The 18,583-nt window shown below is 31.9% G+C and overlaps 1 protein-coding gene across 4 annotated transcripts in view; it reads left to right on the top strand.

Annotated features, from left to right (window-relative positions):
- The window catches only part of CEP290 (centrosomal protein 290), a gene marked incomplete at its 3' end in the record, with an annotated part of 53,660 nt that overhangs the window by 3,601 nt on the left and 31,476 nt on the right, over nucleotides 1-18,583 (top strand). For 3 of the 4 annotated variants that reach the window (XR_014618822.1, XR_014618823.1, XM_084294620.1), the window contains exons 5-24: nucleotides 212-281; nucleotides 483-529; nucleotides 874-1,017; nucleotides 1,257-1,310; nucleotides 2,207-2,359; nucleotides 2,715-2,897; nucleotides 3,250-3,339; nucleotides 3,415-3,537; nucleotides 4,921-5,044; nucleotides 5,590-5,762; nucleotides 6,746-6,908; nucleotides 7,630-7,730; nucleotides 7,821-7,908; nucleotides 8,388-8,500; nucleotides 11,647-11,731; nucleotides 12,567-12,709; nucleotides 13,320-13,484; nucleotides 15,053-15,202; nucleotides 16,235-16,350; nucleotides 17,755-17,857. Coding sequence is in view for 2 of the 4 variants with exons in the window: in XM_084294620.1 (XP_084150746.1) it covers nucleotides 212-281; nucleotides 483-529; nucleotides 874-1,017; nucleotides 1,257-1,310; nucleotides 2,207-2,359; nucleotides 2,715-2,897; nucleotides 3,250-3,339; nucleotides 3,415-3,537; nucleotides 4,921-5,044; nucleotides 5,590-5,762; nucleotides 6,746-6,908; nucleotides 7,630-7,730; nucleotides 7,821-7,908; nucleotides 8,388-8,500; nucleotides 11,647-11,731; nucleotides 12,567-12,709; nucleotides 13,320-13,484; nucleotides 15,053-15,202; nucleotides 16,235-16,350; nucleotides 17,755-17,857 (2,388 nt within the window). Of the gene's footprint in view, nucleotides 1-211; nucleotides 282-481; nucleotides 530-800; nucleotides 1,018-1,256; nucleotides 1,311-2,206; nucleotides 2,360-2,714; nucleotides 2,898-3,249; nucleotides 3,340-3,414; nucleotides 3,538-4,920; nucleotides 5,045-5,589; nucleotides 5,763-6,745; nucleotides 6,909-7,629; nucleotides 7,731-7,820; nucleotides 7,909-8,387; nucleotides 8,501-11,646; nucleotides 11,732-12,566; nucleotides 12,710-13,319; nucleotides 13,485-15,052; nucleotides 15,203-16,234; nucleotides 16,351-17,754; nucleotides 17,858-18,583 lie in introns of those variants that run through there. The other variant, XM_084294621.1, reaches the window with a different exon arrangement.

Genomic DNA, 18,583 nt, shown 5'->3' with positions numbered 1-18,583 from the left:
TTCAGACAGCTGCTTAGAATAAATTACTAAAGAAAATATTTCAATGGTCTGAAGTTCTTAATTGTAGGGAAAATGAGCGGTTTCCTTTGTTTGAAGAGAAAAATGTTCTTTTGTAAATGTTTTCATACTTCTAAATGCATGGTCCATGAAATACTCTTTTAATTTATGTTAGTAAATCTTTTTTCTTCGCTTACTATGCCTTTTTTGCCAGATGAAAGCTCAAGAGGTGGAGCTGGCACTGGAGGAAGTTGAAAAAGCTGGGGAAGAACAAGCCAAATGTGGTAAGTAAACCTTAAGCTATTCATAAATGATTTGTTAAATATAATATATTTGTTTCTTTTTAATTTAACAGAGTGAATAAAATACTGACTGATAAAAAGTCAGTTGCTTCAGAGGGGCCAAATATTTAAAGGCTGCGAAGTTAACATTGTTGCTTTATGTACTTTGCTGGATAATTCTCTGTGTCTACTCTATTTTAACAGAAAATCTATTTAAAACAAAAATGATGAAGCTGGAAAATGAATTAGAGGTATGTTTTAAAATTTTGTTTATAGAATGCTGCTTTTTATATTTTTTACAATACTGTTTTAAATAGCTAAGGAAACATAATAGCCATAAGCTTTATTTAATTCTTTTTACTAGGTTATGAATATTTACCAGCCTCCTTTTTAAAAAGACTTGTATCTACAATAAAATTGTCTTTATTTGAATAAATCATTTTTTTTTTTAATTAATTCTTTTTCATCTTTTTTTCAAAAAGAAGCTAGTGAGACCTTCCTGTTGCTTTTCTTGAACATTAGGCTTAGTATCCCTCCCCTCCCGCTATTTTAAAGAACAGTACTATATTTATTATATCGTTTTAATGCTCTTAAGATGGCACAAAGATCTGCTGGTGGTCGTGATACTCGTTTTTTGCGTGATGAGATCCGCCAACTGGAGAAACAAGTAGAACAAAAAGAGAGACAGTTAACAGAAATAGAAAAGGAATTGGAAAAAGAGAAGAAAGTGAATGAACAGGTAAGAATGGCTTGAAATCTCTAAACCAGTTCTGAAACTGTGTTTGAAAATTTCATGTTTTGAAAAGAGCCTCTGAAATCTAAAAAAAAAAAAAATATAAAAATAGGACCACTGTGCATTCATTTTCTGTTTTGTTTCTGGGTTCGTTGCTTTCATAGTTTACGTATATAGTGTACATATGCATGTATATTGCTAACAATACACACACACACAATAAGAATTTTATCATCTTATTCTAGCTTTCTCTTCGAAATGAAGATACAGAAAATGAAAACATCAAATTAAGGAGAGAGGTTAGTAAAGAATTAATACTGATAAACAATATATATTATTAGTTTTCTACATATTTTGGGGGAGTGATATGGTATTTAATTCTGTTCTAGATTATCTCCTAGGTACTGGTACAAATAGATTATTAGATTTTAATCAGATTTCACAAATTTATCATAGATCTGTTCAAGGGAAACTTAGTTCATTGAGGTTAGGAGCTGTCTATGCTTGAATTTACACAGCCCTAAAATACTTTGGCTTTGGACTTTGTCTTCTTGAGCAGTTAGTATTTTTCGTAAATTCTATTGACAAATAGATTTGATGAATAGTGGACAGGATTTGGTTTAAGCTTGCTGCTTTTGCTAAGATAATTTTTTTACAAAAAGTAGCTAATATAAGAACAAATTAAAGATAGAGTTAACATTCTTTAATACTTTTTTCTTAAATCAGTCTCTTAAAACATTTTTTCTGGTTGATTTTATTACCTTTATTACCTCTAATCTTGGTCTGTGGCAGAATAAAATGGACAGCAACAATTACAATTAATGTTCTGGTGGAACCTTGAGAATTCCTCAGATGTGCCCATTTACCTACATGCATGTATGTATGCATATACACACATGCACAGGTATATGGAAAATTTTCCTTTGTTTGGACTTTATGTTGATTCCTATTTAGAATTCTAAAACAAAGATAATCTAATATTTTTCATGCTTTATTTTCTTGGTCTTGTTCTCTCCTTTTTAATCTGAAGAAAAAACAAATAAAGAAAAAGGTGAGGCTTCTTAAGTTTTTAAAAGCAAACAGTAGGAATTTGTATGGTGTTTGTCTTAGCTCTTTGTGTTAGCTTATTAGAAAAGCAACAACTTTGTCTTCAGCTCTTCAAAATAGATTTATTTTTTGATTGCTTTCTGTGCAGAATGAACAATTACGTCAGGATGTAATTGACTATCAGAGGCAAATAGATTCTCAAAAAGAAACAGTTCTGTCACAAAGAGGAGATTATTCTGATTACAGATCTCAGTTGTCCAAAAAGAACTTTGAGCTTGTCCAGTATTTGGATGAAATTCAGGTAAAATGGATGCTGTTGAGTATGTCTTTCTGACAATAGTATTTTTCATAAAGCTATGCCAATTTACAGACTAAGGGACACGGGGCAAGGGAATATCTAATGCATTTGGGTTCTGTGATTCATAAACTCTCAATCTGTGAATGTCTGAGGTATTGAAGTTACTGACACGGGTCTTTTAGAGTAATTTTTTAGCACTTAGTCATTAGGATTTGTTGAAATTGAGGATCCAGAGGTGAAATGCTCTCTTCTGTGCTAATTTATACTTTCTAGCATTACATTTAAGGTAGCTTTCAATTACTGGTTATTCAGGTATTAAGATGCATACTTTTTAAAAGCAGTTGCTTTAATTCTGCAGAATTTGACTGAAACTAATGAGAAGTTAGACATTCAAAACCAAGAAATGAGAAAGAATCTTGAGGAATCAGTGCAAGAAATGGAGAAGATGACGGATGAATATAATAAAATGAAACTAATTGTGCAACAATCTGATACTGTTATGGATCAGTTAAGAAAGGAGAAAGAACAGTACAAATTTCAAGTAAGAACTAACATATTATTGAATATATTTTTTTGCTTTTATATTGTATCATCATATTTTTCTGTAAATTCAAAAATGTTCAACAACTCCAGTTAAAGCACACTGCTGAAATACTTACTAAAAATAATGTGATCTTTAAGCTTGATGCAAATTTTAAAACTTCATTGCAGATCACAAAATACTTTCATAAAGAATGTTAGAGTTCATGTGTTCTAGGAACCAGAACTATACCTTGCTGCCATAATGCTTTTCTGCTAAGTTGTATGTGTGCATTTGTTTGTGTGTGTGTATGTGCATGTTGTTTAAGCAAAACACTTTTGTGATACCATATTGATCCAAATTGCATCTCTAGGTCCAGGAGCTTTCAGACCAGCTGAAAGCAAAGAATGAGGAAGATGATCCACTCATGGCAGCTGTAAATGCAAAAGTTGAAGAATGGAAGGTACTTCTAATACTTCTTCGCTAATTTTTAGGAATTGCTTCAAGTATTCTGATGGTATTTTATCTTCCTTTTCAGAAAATCTTAGCTTCAAAAGATGATGAACTCATAGAATATCAGCAAATGTTGTTTAACATGAAAGAGGAAATAAAAATGGCCCGTCTTGACGTAGACAGAAACAGTATACTGGCCCTTCAGCAGGTACAGTCCATGTGATAAATTACACACACAGAAATTACCATTCTTTAGGTAAGCTAGTGACCAAGTAATTTAGTCTTTCCTAGTTTGCAAAGACCAGAATCTGTGTCATTTGAGAATTACAAGGCAGATTGATTTATTCCACTATGAGGTTAGCTTAATATTGCACAAATGAATGTTCCCTTTCTGTATAAATGGAGCTTTTGGTAGTTGGTTCTGTTACTTTCATATTTATCTTTTCTAACTATTACAAGAATGACTGTTTTAACACCTAAGCATCCAGAATATAATGCTGTTAAATTACAGTAAATTGGTAAGTTAAGGAAAAGTCTTACTTAGAGGTTTTAACTTTTGTGTCCTCTTGTCTTGCTTGGTGCTATACCGTTCAAGTTTGTGGTTCAGCATGTTATAGAGCTAGCTGAATTAAGTGCCTCTTTTATTAATCTCAAATTAGATAATTCTTCATGATCTTATATTTCCCCACTTTATTGAAAAACTATAAAACATTCAAAAAATCTCACAGCCCTTTAGGAGCCCCAATATCAAACAATATGCTTTCCATAATGTATACATATCAGAAGGATTTCCAGCCTTCTTCAAGTGTTTTTTGAATAAATGTATCATTACGTATAGACTTACAGAAAAAAAAAAGTATTAAAAACAAACAAAAAAAATTAAGTTCCAATTAGCCTCTGATGATCAGAAGGCAAAAGCATCTGAAAAGATCTTTGATAAGCAGTTATGCTGTTTTTAGCTGACTAGATTGCTGTAAAAGTTGCTTTTTTGGATGACAGTCATGAGCATGTTATTCTGAACAGTTTTATGGAAATAAGCGTATTTTTAAATAAGGCATTTAAAAATTAAATCAAGTTACAGCATTGTGTAGTAACACAAAATGGATCAAACTTGTTATGGTTCAATATATGTTCACATATGAAAGGGTTATAGTTAGGTCTTTACAATTTTGCTTATTTTTTTGTAATTATTTTCTGAAACTTTTTTCCAAGTCTATTTTTTCTTTTTATATATGTATTTATTCAGTGTCAGTGTGATAGTGTTGTGTGAATGCTTTATTTTTACTCTTTCTTTTATTTTTCCTGCTTTGCCTTTATCTATCCAACTTCTAGATAATATCTGAACCCTATGTTGTAAGTACAGTATGTTTGCTTGTTATATAATTTTATTGGGTCTTTTTATTAGCTGCATTTCATTTCTCCATTTTGATTTTGAAGCGATGTGGTGTTCTGTATTGGTAGTTTCCCTGTCAGTAAAAAAATTTATGGAACTTTTTTTTTTGTGTGTGTGTGTGTGTGTGTAATGTGCCAAAGTGAGATGGTGAGATGGTCAGTGAAGAATTTCTTCTTTTTTTTTTTTTTTTTTTTTTAGGGTGTGCAAGAACGAGATGCTCAGATAAGACTTCTTACTGAGCAAGTCGAACAGTATACCAAAGAAATGGAACAAAATGCGTTTCTTATTGAGGAATTAAAAAATGATCTCCAAAAAGATAAAGGTAAGTTTTATTTTAAAGTATATTTAAAAGAAAATAAGAAGCAAAAAAATTGCCATATATTCTTTATTCTTTAGAAATACAGAAAAATGTTTGCCATATTTGAGTAATACTACTCCAAAATTTTTGTTCCTTTCCATTTATCAAGTATGCAAAATGGTTTAAATTTATTTACAGTACTCCAGTGGGTTTTAGAGGTAATATAGTGCCTAATAAAACTATACCTGTATAGTTAATTAATGTTACATATATATGTAATAATGTTATATATTACATACTTTATAGGTTAGAGTATAAGATATGTCTCAGCTCAGCTTTGTAATGAGTTGCAAATGATTGCTAACATATAATTCAAAACAAATTCCCTTTTGTGCATACTTGAGGGTTGTTTGATTGAATGATTAAAAAAAAAAGCAATAATATATAGTCTTTTTTAATTATTTAATTGAGAGCAAATAATGAAGATCTTTATAACATCATGTGAAGTGTTTCTTGCTGAGACAGCAAGAATTCTTGGTTGAATTGTTGATCAAGGTTTATCTTTCCAGGTCTCTCAACACTTGCTCAGCAGAATCGTTTAGGAGAAATGCAGGAAAAGTTAAACTTGCTAGAAGAGAGAACAAAGGAGGCTGAGAAGTCTGCAGAACTAGCTGAAGCAGATGCTAAAGAAAAGGACAAAGAACTTGTTGAGGCTCTGAAACGAATGAAAGACTATGAACTGGTAAATAATTTGTCAGAGTGGACAGGCTATTTCATCGTATTTTTAGCAGATCATTTTCTGCTTGCATTTTTATTGACATTGTTCTAATTAGAACTTAAATGAATGACTTCTGATGCTATTTTCTTTTTCTTTCATTATGCCTTTAGAGGTTACTGATTGCATGTTTGTTAACCATACTTAACTTTTGCAAGTTAACAATTTTAGTATATGAGTAGGGGCTTTTGAAACACATTGAACATGAATTGAATTAACAAGATAGGATTCTTCAAAGAATCCTGTAATAAGAGGGTTCAATATTGAAATATGTGGAGCTTACTGTGTAATCAGAAGATAGGTTTGTAGGAACTGATTTTATTCAGCAGCTCTGTTTGCAATAAGCACAGTGCTTACAGACTGGAAAACTTTTTTATTTTCTTATTAAGTAAGGTTTTAATGATTTGTTAATTTAAATAGTATGTATTTAAAATATTCAGATACCTCAGAAATTGTGTGTACAGTGAGCATAAAAAAGATAACATAAAAAAGATTAGCACTCTTTTGGTGAAATCTGTATTTATGATAAGTGGATTTCAAAGGTATTTTGGAGTTAAGCAAAACTGAAAGTCTTGGTGTCCTGCATTGCAATCATGAAAAATCACAGATAGTATGGCATTTTTTCTAGAAAATGTTGTTTGTGTAAAAAATAGGCATTGCAGTTAGGAATTACTGAATGCCATGGTCAGAAAAATGAATATGCTTTGCTTTAGTGGACATTGAGTCAACTCCTTTGAATCCCTATAATCTTCAGGATTTTTTTCACTTTACTATTGTCTTTCCATAATTTATCAGCGGTCTCCTATGCTTGTTAGTATAAGTTTTCAATCATAATATTTTCTTCTTGTTTTGTTTCCAAATAGTGTCATCAACTTTGTAAGGATGAAACACAGATTCATAATTTATTTTTCCATGCGATCTGTTTATAATTCCCATTTGGATTTTTACAGGGAATATATGGTTTGGAAGAGGCTGTTGCTGAAATAAAGGATTTAAAAAAGCAAATCAAAATAAGAGATCATGAGATTGAAACGTTAATTAAGGAAGTCAATAAACTTGAACTGAAAATAAATGATTTTCTTGATGAAAATGAAGAGCTTAGAGAGCGCTTAGGTATGGTGTATCTGTTATATTTTCAATTTTTTATTGTGTAAGAATTGAAATAACATTGTGTCACGGACATTTTTACTATACCAAGTAACAACTTGGTATACTTATGTATTATATTAGCAGACTAATACTTATGTATTACTTATACAGACTAATACTTACGTATTAGTCTAATACTTATGTATTAGTCTGCTAATATTTGCAAGTAGTTTCAGTTAGGATAAAAAGAGTGTATGTACATGTCTAAAGTTTAGCTTACAGGTTGCCTTGAGTGTAGAAAGCAGGGAAATAGGTTCCATGTTGCTTTTTTTGTTGTTGTTTTTGATTCCTCCTTGATTATAGACTGCTTACTTAGCTTCATAATACAGTATTTGGAAATCATACATAACTTATTGAAATTGTAATGCTAGATTGAAAACAGAGAGAAAAATTCAGAAGCTTATTTTTACATAAAGAAATCTAAACATAAATACAGTTAGTTTTAGGCAGTATTTTATTGTGGTTTGTTTATTTTTTAGTAACTAATGTAAAATGGTGCTTTCTTCTGCTGTTATTATGCAGAGCACAATGTGTAGAAATATGTGTATATTTAACCATCAGCACATTAGGTTTTTTTGTTCTACTTGACTAATTGTGTTGTTACTTAAATGGGCTACCTACTAATGACCATTAACATTAATGTTCCTCACAAATGAGTGATTATGCATCATATACTGTGTTTCAGGTCTTGAACCAAAGGCAATGATTGATTTAAGTGAATTCAGAAACAGCAAAGTACTAAAACAGCAGCAATATAGAGCTGAAAACCATATTCTTTTGAAAGAGGTAAGTGATAAATCATATTTTTGTGTAAGACCTACATAATAAAACTGCATTTGAATGGAGTGAAATACTTGTCTGTTAAATAATATGCAGATTGAAAGGCTAGAAGAAGAAAGAATTGAATTGAAAAAACAGGTTCGTAAGTTGGCTCAGGAGAAAGGAAGAAGAGTTGCAACAAATGGTAACGTATTTTTTTATAAAATATTCTTCAAGAAAATTCTGTCTGTAGTTACTAATATAGCTGTATTTTGTCTATTAATTCGCTTAAATTATAAGACAAAATAATTATCACTGAATCTGTAGGAAGAGGTGAGTGGTTTTGTATTTCTGTAGTCTTACAGCCCCGTAGCTTTTTGACTTGTGATGGCTAGTAACGCATCACTGAGAGTCATGCCATTGTCTTGTAGTTCTTAGATATGGAATGATCTCACCATGATTTCCAGTAAATCTTTGTAATGGATTTGTTTCAGAAAACTTAAAAAATTAAATTCTGTGCCACCTAGGCAAACATAATCTACTCCAATGGAAAAGTTTACAGCTTCTTACCTTGCAGGTAGTTGAAAAATAGCACTCATATATAGTAGCTTGAATATATTCCTTTGTTTGAAGACCCCCCCAAAAAAAATCACGATAATTTATTGTACATTTACTTGCAATTAGCATTGGACACTGCTGACATGCAGATAACAGATAGCTTTACTGAAGAGAAGTGGATGAATAAGAGGAAGCTTGATTTCTTGGACACCCATGATATTGCTGAAGTAAAGGCACAGGTAGGTTCATAAACCAAGTTCATAAGCATTTATTGTATTTCTGTTTCAAATAAATATAATATTGGTTTGTAAATATATTTTCAATTATTTTTATAAGCTTTTATTAACTGCTGTTAAAAAATCCCAAATTTTTCATTTGTATTTTTTTTTTGAATACTAATGAACATTTTTTATTTCTTGTGAGTACAGGCTAGCAACTCATGTAACATGGAAGGGAGAAACACATTTGCAGATAGAGAAGCACGAGTTAGCCTTTTGAAGTCAGAGAAAGATAGAGCTGAAAAGAGTAAGGCTGTGGGAAATCTACGTAGAAGAACTTGTGGCATACTTGGGAATTTAAATCACTTGGAAAAAAATAGAAATGCTTCTTTGCTTCATTTAGGTTCAAAACATGTGACAGAGTTGCAAGCAGTTAGTGACAACTGTAATTCAGAAACTCTTAGAATAAAAGAACTTTTCATATCACCAGAACTACAATTTACAGTGGCATCAGAGATAACAGATAATGCAGACATTACAGAGGTGTCAAAAGACTCAAAATCAGACTGCACAGATTCATTTTCTATGTATCAGAGAATGTGGCAGACTTCAGAAGTAAATGACCAAAGTTACAGAAACAAAGCCTCTTTTCCAAATCAAGTGTCTGTAACTTCTAATTCAGATCAAAGAAGTGAGGAAAATTTTTGTGCATGTCCATCTCTTGGCCAAAGCTCTCCGATTTCTTGTGCATCTGTTCTTGGAAAGCCAGTAACTCTCAAAACACAAAGAATGACATTGAAGGATAAGCCAGATTATTTGCAAATGAAGTTCTCTGATTTAAATACCTTTCAAGAAGATGGAGAAGGAAGGAACTGTATAAAAGAATGTCTGCAGGTGAAAACTTTGGAAAGTGAATTTGAAAATGAACATTCAGAATACTCAGGTCAAGTAGATCCTGTTGAGTATCTCATACAGCAGTCGAAAAGGGAAGTAGCCTTTCTTAGATCACAGGTGAGGCTCCTGTATAATATGTGCGTGCTTATCTGTTGCAGTTATTTAGGAGATAAATTCAAATACTGAAGATATGTTAGTTTAATTTCATCTTTATTTAAATCTATGCAGTGATTCAAATAGAATTGGCACATTTTTTAAATTAGAACAAACAAATGCCCAAGTCATTAGTTTGCAGCTGATTTGTTGACTTAGCGTCAAAAAATATAGTGATACATTTTCTTCCTGTCTGGAAAAAAATTGCAAAACACACGTGAACATCCCTATAGACAGGTATGAAGAGGGAATAATTTTTATTCTATTATCTTACGTGCATTAGTGAAAACAAAATCATTATTTTCCTGCATACCACTTATTAATGCGTAGATCTTTACCTCGCAAATGAATCAGTGGTTGCAACTGTGTATTGAGCGACACAATTTGTGGATAATCATCTTAAAATGTTTTTAAGTACACAAACAAATATCACAGTGCTAATTTGCAAGTACTAGTTGAATAAAGTAGGGACTGATTCAGTCCTTCGACGTAAAAGAAGAGATTTCTGTTAAAAGATACAGATGTTATGTGACTAGACTACATCTAAAGAAAACAGATGGTGTAAAGTTAGACTTCTGGAATAAGAAAGGCCTTTCCTTCTGGGAAACTTCTAAAAAATTACTGAGTTTGTTCTTCTATCCTTTTATCTTGGTCAATTGGCAGAGAAATGGATAATATCCATCAGTTCTCAGAAAAACTGAAAATATTTTCAATGAAAAATTTAATTTACTAAAAAGATCCATAATGATAAAATACTTTAGGTTCTTAGTGGGGTTTTTGAAAACTTGCTAGAATCGTAACAAGAACAGATTGATTTCAGGATACTTGCTGTGTTTTATTTATATGATAAATGATATTTAAAAAAAAAAAAATACTCTGGTAGCTTCCAAAATAGTTACTATAAGGTGCTGTGTTACTTTTTATATAGCGCAGATCTTTGTTTTTGGTACCTGAGAGATATTTGGGGCATGAATCAAGTCAGTTCCTGCAGAGTCTCACAGTCCTACCTGTGTTATACACTTGTAGACTGTTGTTCCAACTGCTGGATGACTAAGAGTTTGTATTTTCCTGGACAGTATTGTATGGGGTATACCTTGTGTAATTCTTCTAGTAAATCTGTCTCTGTTGCACTTGCATTTCAGTCAGGAGATTCATATATGGGCTAGGAAGTTTTCATGAAGGCAATTCATATATGGGCAAGGAAGTTTTCATGAATTTTTCCCAATTTGAGAAAAAGCTGGGACTAGTACACTAGATGACTAAAATTATATTTTGAATGGATCTAGAAAACATGTTTGTTATTTGTCTCGGTTTTGATGAGGAAACATCATGGTTACCATAGATGAGATCAGAAAATAGGTTTTTCCTACCTTGAACTGAAATATTTTGGAACTGATTGAATTTCCGTTGAGCCCTGCTGAGCTATGGTCAGCATGTAAGTAACCGATTGAATAATAAATCTGTGTATGTCATGCATTTTTCTACTATACATCATTTTTTCCATGCTATGGGAGTATGCTTTTCTACTTTGGTTTCTCTTAAAATACTCTTAACCAAGCTACAGCATGAATAAAGCCTGTTAATTGCATTTTTAGTAGAAAAGAATAAGTGTTTTTTGATAATTTAGCAGATAGGTCTTGGAAATATAAACATTTATATAAAAATGGAGATAGAATCATATAGAAACTTTTTTATTTTAAGAATGAGCAGATATACAGAGATTTGTTGATCAAGAATATGCTGAATAGTTATCCAGAATTACAGCTTGAAAAATGGAGAAGCCAGGCAGTGCAGGTAGTACAAGGTGTTTAAAAAAAAAAAAAAAAAAAAAAAAAAGGATATTTATATAAAGCTTATCTATGCTTTAAATACTTTTTTCCTGATGATTTTGTTGCTATAAATAATGATTTTGTTGCTATAAATTACCTTGATTGTTCCCATCATAGTAACACATTATTTCGGTTTGTATACTGCATCAGTGACTATGTCACTACCAAATATAATTAATTAGTAATATTTTTAAGTGTTTATTTTCATTTAACATTTCTTAACCATAGAGTCTTAATGAGAATTCTAATATTCCTAAATTACAATTGTTATTTTTCTTTTATTTTCTTTAGAATGAGTACCTTGCAAAAGAACTAAGTGAAAGAGAGAGAGATTTGGAAAAGAACAGGACTGTAATAGTCACATTTCAATCTAAATGTAAGTTGGAACATGTTTTAAAGCCAGGGAATGCTATCAGGTTCCTGCAGATTGTTTGTTTATTTGTACTTTTTTTTCTTTGTGACTATGACCACAGCTATCCATCTGTACAGTTTCTTTTAAATGCAGTTTATTTTGGTATCTTTCACAATGATTGAATTTGCCTTGTACATGGAATGTTTTTATACAATTGTTCTGATAACCTTATGAATTGTGGAATTTTTGGTTGTGAATTGATTTAAATTGGTAACACAATGATTACAAAATAATATAAATAGCATTTGCAAACTGGAATTTCCTTGAATTCTCTTTAATGATGTTTTGTAAAAATATGTGTTTATATTTGTGTGTGTGTATAAAAACATGTTTAGTTTTGCTAATTTTAAACTTAAATTAATGGTAGTAGTACAAGAAACATAGTTTATTCATACTAAATGCATTAAACTAGGATCTTTCCTAGTTTCCTTAAAACTCCATTTTTACACAGAAGCATTTCCAAGATCACCGTATTTCTGGATCTGTGAAAGCTGATCAGACAAGCTACTAAAAAAGTGAAAACAGTGGCAGGAAATATTGAAGAATGGAAGGTTCAGTAAAGTCAAATGTTCCCATAAAGGATTTATCTGTTATTTTACTGATATTTCTCCAGCAAAATACACTGTTGGGAAGTACCTAGCAGATCTACTTTAAAATTCATAGTTATGTCTGTATATAATATGAACAATCTTCTTATATATCAAATCAAGAGGTATTATGATGAAATGTCTAACTCATTTAACAAAAAAACTAACTCATATTTTACTGCTTTTAGACACATTAACAATATTTATTACAGTAAAAGAATTATCAGAAGAGAATAAGCAACTTGAACAAGGAATGAAAGAAATATTGCAAGCTGTCAAGGAAATGCAGAATGATCCAAGTGTGAAGGGAGGAGAAACAGCCTTAACAATCCCTAGTTTGGACCGTTTAGTTAATGTAAGCTTGCTTGCTTATTTGACCTTATAGGATTTTTAGGTTATATAGATATATATATTTTATATTATTGGGTTATAGTATAATTAAATAGTAACTGGTATATACTTCCTTGCTTACAAGTGGGAGTACATAACATGATTCCTCTGTAAAAAGGCAAATGAAAAATATACAACAAGAAGAAATTGCCAACAGAAAAAAAAAAATGAAAAAAATCTTCTATCCCTTCAGCTGGATGGTATAAAACTGTCCTGGTCAAGTTTATTGTCTTATACGTAAAGTTTAAGATTAATGCTCATTTGCATGCCTTGTTGTTGTCTGTGTTCTTTGCATATCTGTACAGGACCTGAAGGAAATGTTGAAGAAAAATTACTTATTCAAACATCTTCCTGAAAAATTAGTATTTTCACAGGCAAATGCAATTATTTATATTATGGAATATGATATAAATTATGTGTCATCAGCAAAAAATTAGTAGATTTGAAGAAACTTAAAATGTCTTGCTTTTTTGGCTATATTTATGTAGCTTAAAACTGGTTCCAGTTTATTATGGAAAAACAAAGCTTTTCTCTGTTTTTTCTCTGTTTTGTTAATTTAATATTTACTGTGTTAGGCAATTGAATCAAAAAACACAGAGGGAATCTTTGATGCTAGTGTGCACTTGAAAGCTCAGGTTGACCAACTTACAGGACGAAATGAAGAATTAAGACAGGAACTGAAAGAGAGTCAGAAGGAGGCAACAAGTTTCTCTAATCAACTGGCAAATGCAAATGAAAAGGTATACAATTTATCTTTCATAAGTTAATTTGTACTTAAAAGTTTCTGCTATGATAATTTAGAACAAAAACACACACTATGATAATTTAGAACAAAAACACACAATGCATAAGATACTGGATTTAGCTTAAGTGAGCAGTGTGATTATAAATATATATATATATATATATTTATAAACTGGTAAATCAATATATATATATTCAATATATATATATATAATATATATAAAATCAATATATATATCATATATATATTGATTTACCAGTTTGCTCTTTTTAAGTTCAAATCTTACTCTTCTTAATGTTACTTCATCCTGTGAGTATCATATGATGTTGTACACCAAGCATGGCTGTCTTCTGGGGAGAGCTGTGCCAAAAAAAGGTTACAGGTTTCTATCTTCAGAAAGCCAGTAGTCTTGTATTTGTTTTTAATTTAAATAAATAACAGATTAAGTGTTCTAAAAGTGATGAATGATTCTGTAAAATCCTGTATCTTTTTTAGAATTTTATACTGGATTATTTTGAATGCTCCTTCCAAGGCAGGAATTAAGAGTGGAATTTTATTTTACAACAAGCAAAATTTAAATTTTCCCTTTAGAATATCTTTGGTAATACATAAAAGATTTGCCAGTAACTAATACTCTAGTAGACTCATAGAAAGGGACCTTAAAGATCATCTAGTTCCAACCCCCTGCTGTGGGCAAGGATGTCATCCAGTAGATCAGGTTGCTCAGGGTCCCGTCCAGCCTGGCCTTGAACACCTTCAGGGATGGGGAATCCACAGCTTCTCTGGGCAGCCTGTGCTGGTGCCTCACCACCCTCCTATTTCTTAGATAGGAGGAATATAACACTACTTTTTTAGTTTAAAATGGTTTCCCCATGTTATATCACTACACTACCTGGCAAAGAGCTCACCCCACACCCCACATCTTTTCTGTAGGCTGTCTTTAGATATTAGAAGCCTACTATGAGGAATCTCCAGAGCATTCTCTTCTGCAGGCTGAACAACCCCAGCTCTCTCAGCCTGTGTTCATAGGAGGTACTCCATCCCTCTGATCATCCTCGTGGTCCTCCTCTGGACCTGCTCTTCATGTCTTAGAGACCCTAGAGCTGAATGCAATTCTGTAGAATACATTCTCTAGTAATATTCTGGAATAGTGTTTTTTGTACTGTTACACTAGAGAACTAGAAAGCTTTTAAGAAGCTAAAGGGCAAAGATTTATTTAGAATAAACCATCAAATAACCACTGCAATAGTTCTATCCAAACTTTATCTTTTTAGAAGTTATATAAGTGCACTGTATAAACAGTTCAGAATAAAAGTAACAAGTAATGTGAATCTGCCCTGATTGCTGTAGTGGTTTGATCAATTTGGCTCAAGCTACTGTGCATTTAATTATTCACATAATCAGTTTTTTTTAAAAGGTTATTTTCTGAGAGTGTTTGAATTCTTCAGAATATAAGTGGAACTGAATTAGATTGTTAATAGCAACTGATTTAACTTAGGAAAACTAATATATTTTCCATCAGGTGCATTTTAATTAAATAACAGGAGTTACTTTGTTTATTAGATTACACAACTGAAAAATGAAATTTACTTATTACGTCAATCAGAAGGCGCTAATATTGTCTTCAAAACAGTGAATCTTCCAGAAGGGATGGCTCCTTCAAGTGTTAACATGATTAATTCTCTGAATGAATACTTAGTACGTCTTATACAGGTAAATCATTTATTCTTTTTTATCAAGAATATTTGTAACATAGAGCAGCTTTCTCCAAAATCTACTGTCATGCCATATATGGACATGGAAGAACTTTCCAAAATAATTTTGAAGTTTTAACATCTGCAAATTTTTGGGGCTATTTTCTTGTTGTTTTGTTTGTTTGTTTGTTTAAAGCTGTAAATGTTTTGAAGTGCTGTAAGCCTGGAAACTAAAAAATGTTTATTTGACAACAATTTGGTTTTGTCTGTTTAAAATGGGAATTTTGATCTAAAAATCTTCCTTAAATTTCTCCAGTTTTACACTTTTTACAAGAAATTCTGTCACTACTGTCTGAATTTCACACCTGGGCCTGAATGTGCAAATCCTACTTTGATCTCTTTTTCTCTGTATAGTAAAGGTCTTTATTTACTGTATGAATTTTCATTCCGTTATGTCAAAAATATGTCAGCATACATATAAGTGTGAATAAGTACATTGAAACTGAAGCTTGTGTTTTCCATGGGAAGCATAGAGACCAAACATACATGTATAGTAAAGAACAACTATTTATTTAAGAAATGCAGGAGAAATAAATTGTGTTATTAGTATATTATTTTTTCTGTCTTTGATTACTTTTGTTTATTAGATAATACTTTTAGTTGCATATGATGATAATATAGAAAGCTACTTAGGAATGTGAAAAGAAAGCATGACTTCCTAGATAGATGTTCAATTAGTATTCTTTGTAGACTAAATACGTGGGCTAAGAACATGCCTTGGTGTTGTAAACTTCTGGGGCTGTAATCCATAGAGCATTTTTGCACTATTTCACACCTAGTAATATGAATGCCAGTGTTTATTGGACTTTTTTTTTTCATTTGTTGCTTCTACAGAAAAAGATATTTCATATATTCAGTTCACAAAATTGATACAGATGAATTGACAGAAGTATCTATCATGAAAAACAAAAGAGAAAACTGTAATTTAAACTAATGCTTTCACACTTAAAACCTATATTAAAGACTTCAATATTTTTATTTGGAAAATTAGGAACTGGAAAATAAAGAACAGTTACTTAAACAATTAGAAGACTCAGTAAAGGACTATAAGCGAAAATTTGCAGTAATTCGTCATCAACAAGGCTTGCTTTATAAAGAGTATCAAAGGTATTGTTCTCTGAATTCTGAAAGTTCAGGTATCTAAAAGTTTAATAATTTTGAGTACGAGATTCATTACTATGTTGAAGTGTTCTTTGGTTAGTGTCATAAATACTGCTACTCTTGGATACTCTTCATGCACTTCTTTAGTCCTGTAAAGGCTCAGAAAGCTTAAAAACTACTTTTTTCTACCAGATCTTTTTCATAGTGCATACTTTATAATGAGGACTGCAAGATTTCATATCTTCAGTCCCTCGTGCTTGTTTCTCTTTCAGACTCTCAGTTCTTTGTATGTGTCATTGAATAAAAATTTCTATAAAGTTCTTCTTATGGTCAAAGGATCTTTATTTGGTAAAAGCATAGAAGTCAATCTGTTGATTTGGGTTCTTAACAGACTATTAGTTATATCCTTTCTATGTTTGGTCTGAAAATAGCAGTCACGGGATGGCTTTTTGAATAAGAGTGTTTCATCTTGTAGGAACTTCTGTGTGTTCTTTGAATCAGTTAAGACTTTCCAGACATCAGTCAAAGACATTATTTTTGTTTGACACATGAAAGTTACAGCTTTTTGAAAATATTAAAGACTATTGTATGCTGCCTCGTTAATAAGATTAGGTACCTCAGTCAGAGGGATAAGACGATAACTCAAGGCTTCAGTAATTTCTTGAAAATCTTCAAAGGGGTTACAGGTTTAAGTAAGGGGAGGAGATTCTTTGATGTGACGTCCCATAAAGACTCACTTCAGAGCACCTTCCTCCTTTTCCTCCATTTTCCTCCATTATAGAGGAGATACCCTTTGAAGAGAAAATATTACTTAGAGATCAGGGACTGAGAAAGGGAAACTCTTTAAGATGTCCTATTCTCTAAGATATTCTGAAACACCCTTGATTATTTGTTTAGACTAACCTAAACTATCTTATATGGTCTATAGGAACTTCCTCATTAGATGTGTATAGACAGTTAACAATTTTTTGTTTCCAAATAAATAAATAAAAGTGGGTAGAGGAGAGTAGTTTGGGCCACAACAAGGCTTAGTGTTGTTATGTTTGTTTGTTTGTTTGTTTTTCTTTTCAGTAAAATAGAAAAAAATAGAGTGGGAAATCAGGTTGTTTATGCACTTGAAATAAAATGAATGCAATGGAAAGAAAGACTTGCAAGACCATTGAAACTTTGAGTTAATATTATAGCCATTGCCTGCCATTATATTTAGAAAGCTGACCTCTAATGTTGATTTTGAATATGGGAAACCTAAGTTTTATTTTGAGGGAAAATCATTAATCTAGCAGCAACCTGAACAGAGGAGATCAGCTTTCAGTTATCCACCCACAATTTATAATGTCTTTTCCAAATTGCATTTTGAAATTCACCAAGCACTTCGTGATTGTAAATGAAAATGTGTAATTGCTGTTTTAGTGAAAAGGAAAGCTGGCAGAAAGAATCAGAAAAAATGAAAGAGGAAAAGAAAAAGCTAGAAGAGCAAAAAGAACAGGATGCTACAAAAATAAAGGAGTATTCTGTAAGTAACTTTGTTGCTTCCAAAGTAGAAGTGGAAAAACATATTAAGAAGAAGAAGAAATGTTTTAAAACAGTTCTATAATTTGTTAGAAGGTGAAAATGTTGCAGAGGAAAACTGCTCAATTAAAACGAAATCGGTCAGTGAACTGTACATTCAGAATCAGTATCAACAATACAAAAGGTAAATCATGTTATTGATACACCTACAAAGTGTTACTGTAAGCCTAAAAAGTGGAATCCCTGCCAGCTGTCATGGCATTTTTTAATGGCTTCAGGCTTCCAGGGTTCTGGTGTTTTTTTTCTAGCCACATGCGTACTCTTCATAAAATGACAGAACAGCTTGCACTGGAAGGGACCTTAAAGATCATCCAGTGCCAACTCCACACCATGGGCAGAGATACTGCCCACTAGATCAGGTTGCCCCAGCCTGCCTGGCCTTGAACACCTCCAGGGATGGGGCATCCACAGCTTCTCTGGGCATCCTGTTTTCAGTGCTTCATCACCCTATGAGTAAAAAACTTCCACCTAATACCTGATCTAAATCTCCCCTCTTTTAGTTTAAAACCGTTCCCCCTTGTCCTATTACTATCTGCCTGAGCAAAGAGTCACTCTCAGTCTTTTTTAAAGTATTGCAAGGCTGCAGTGAAGTCTCCCTGGAGCCTTCTCTTCTCCAGACTAAATATCCCCAGCTTTCTTTATAGGATAGGTGCACCAGCCCTCTGATCAT

Source organism: Netta rufina, assembly GCF_964035555.1.
Source record: "Netta rufina genome assembly, chromosome: 1".
In the NCBI taxonomy this organism is placed as follows: domain Eukaryota; kingdom Metazoa; phylum Chordata; class Aves; order Anseriformes; family Anatidae; genus Netta; species Netta rufina.
This window is presented reverse-complemented; position numbering and strand designations above follow the sequence as displayed.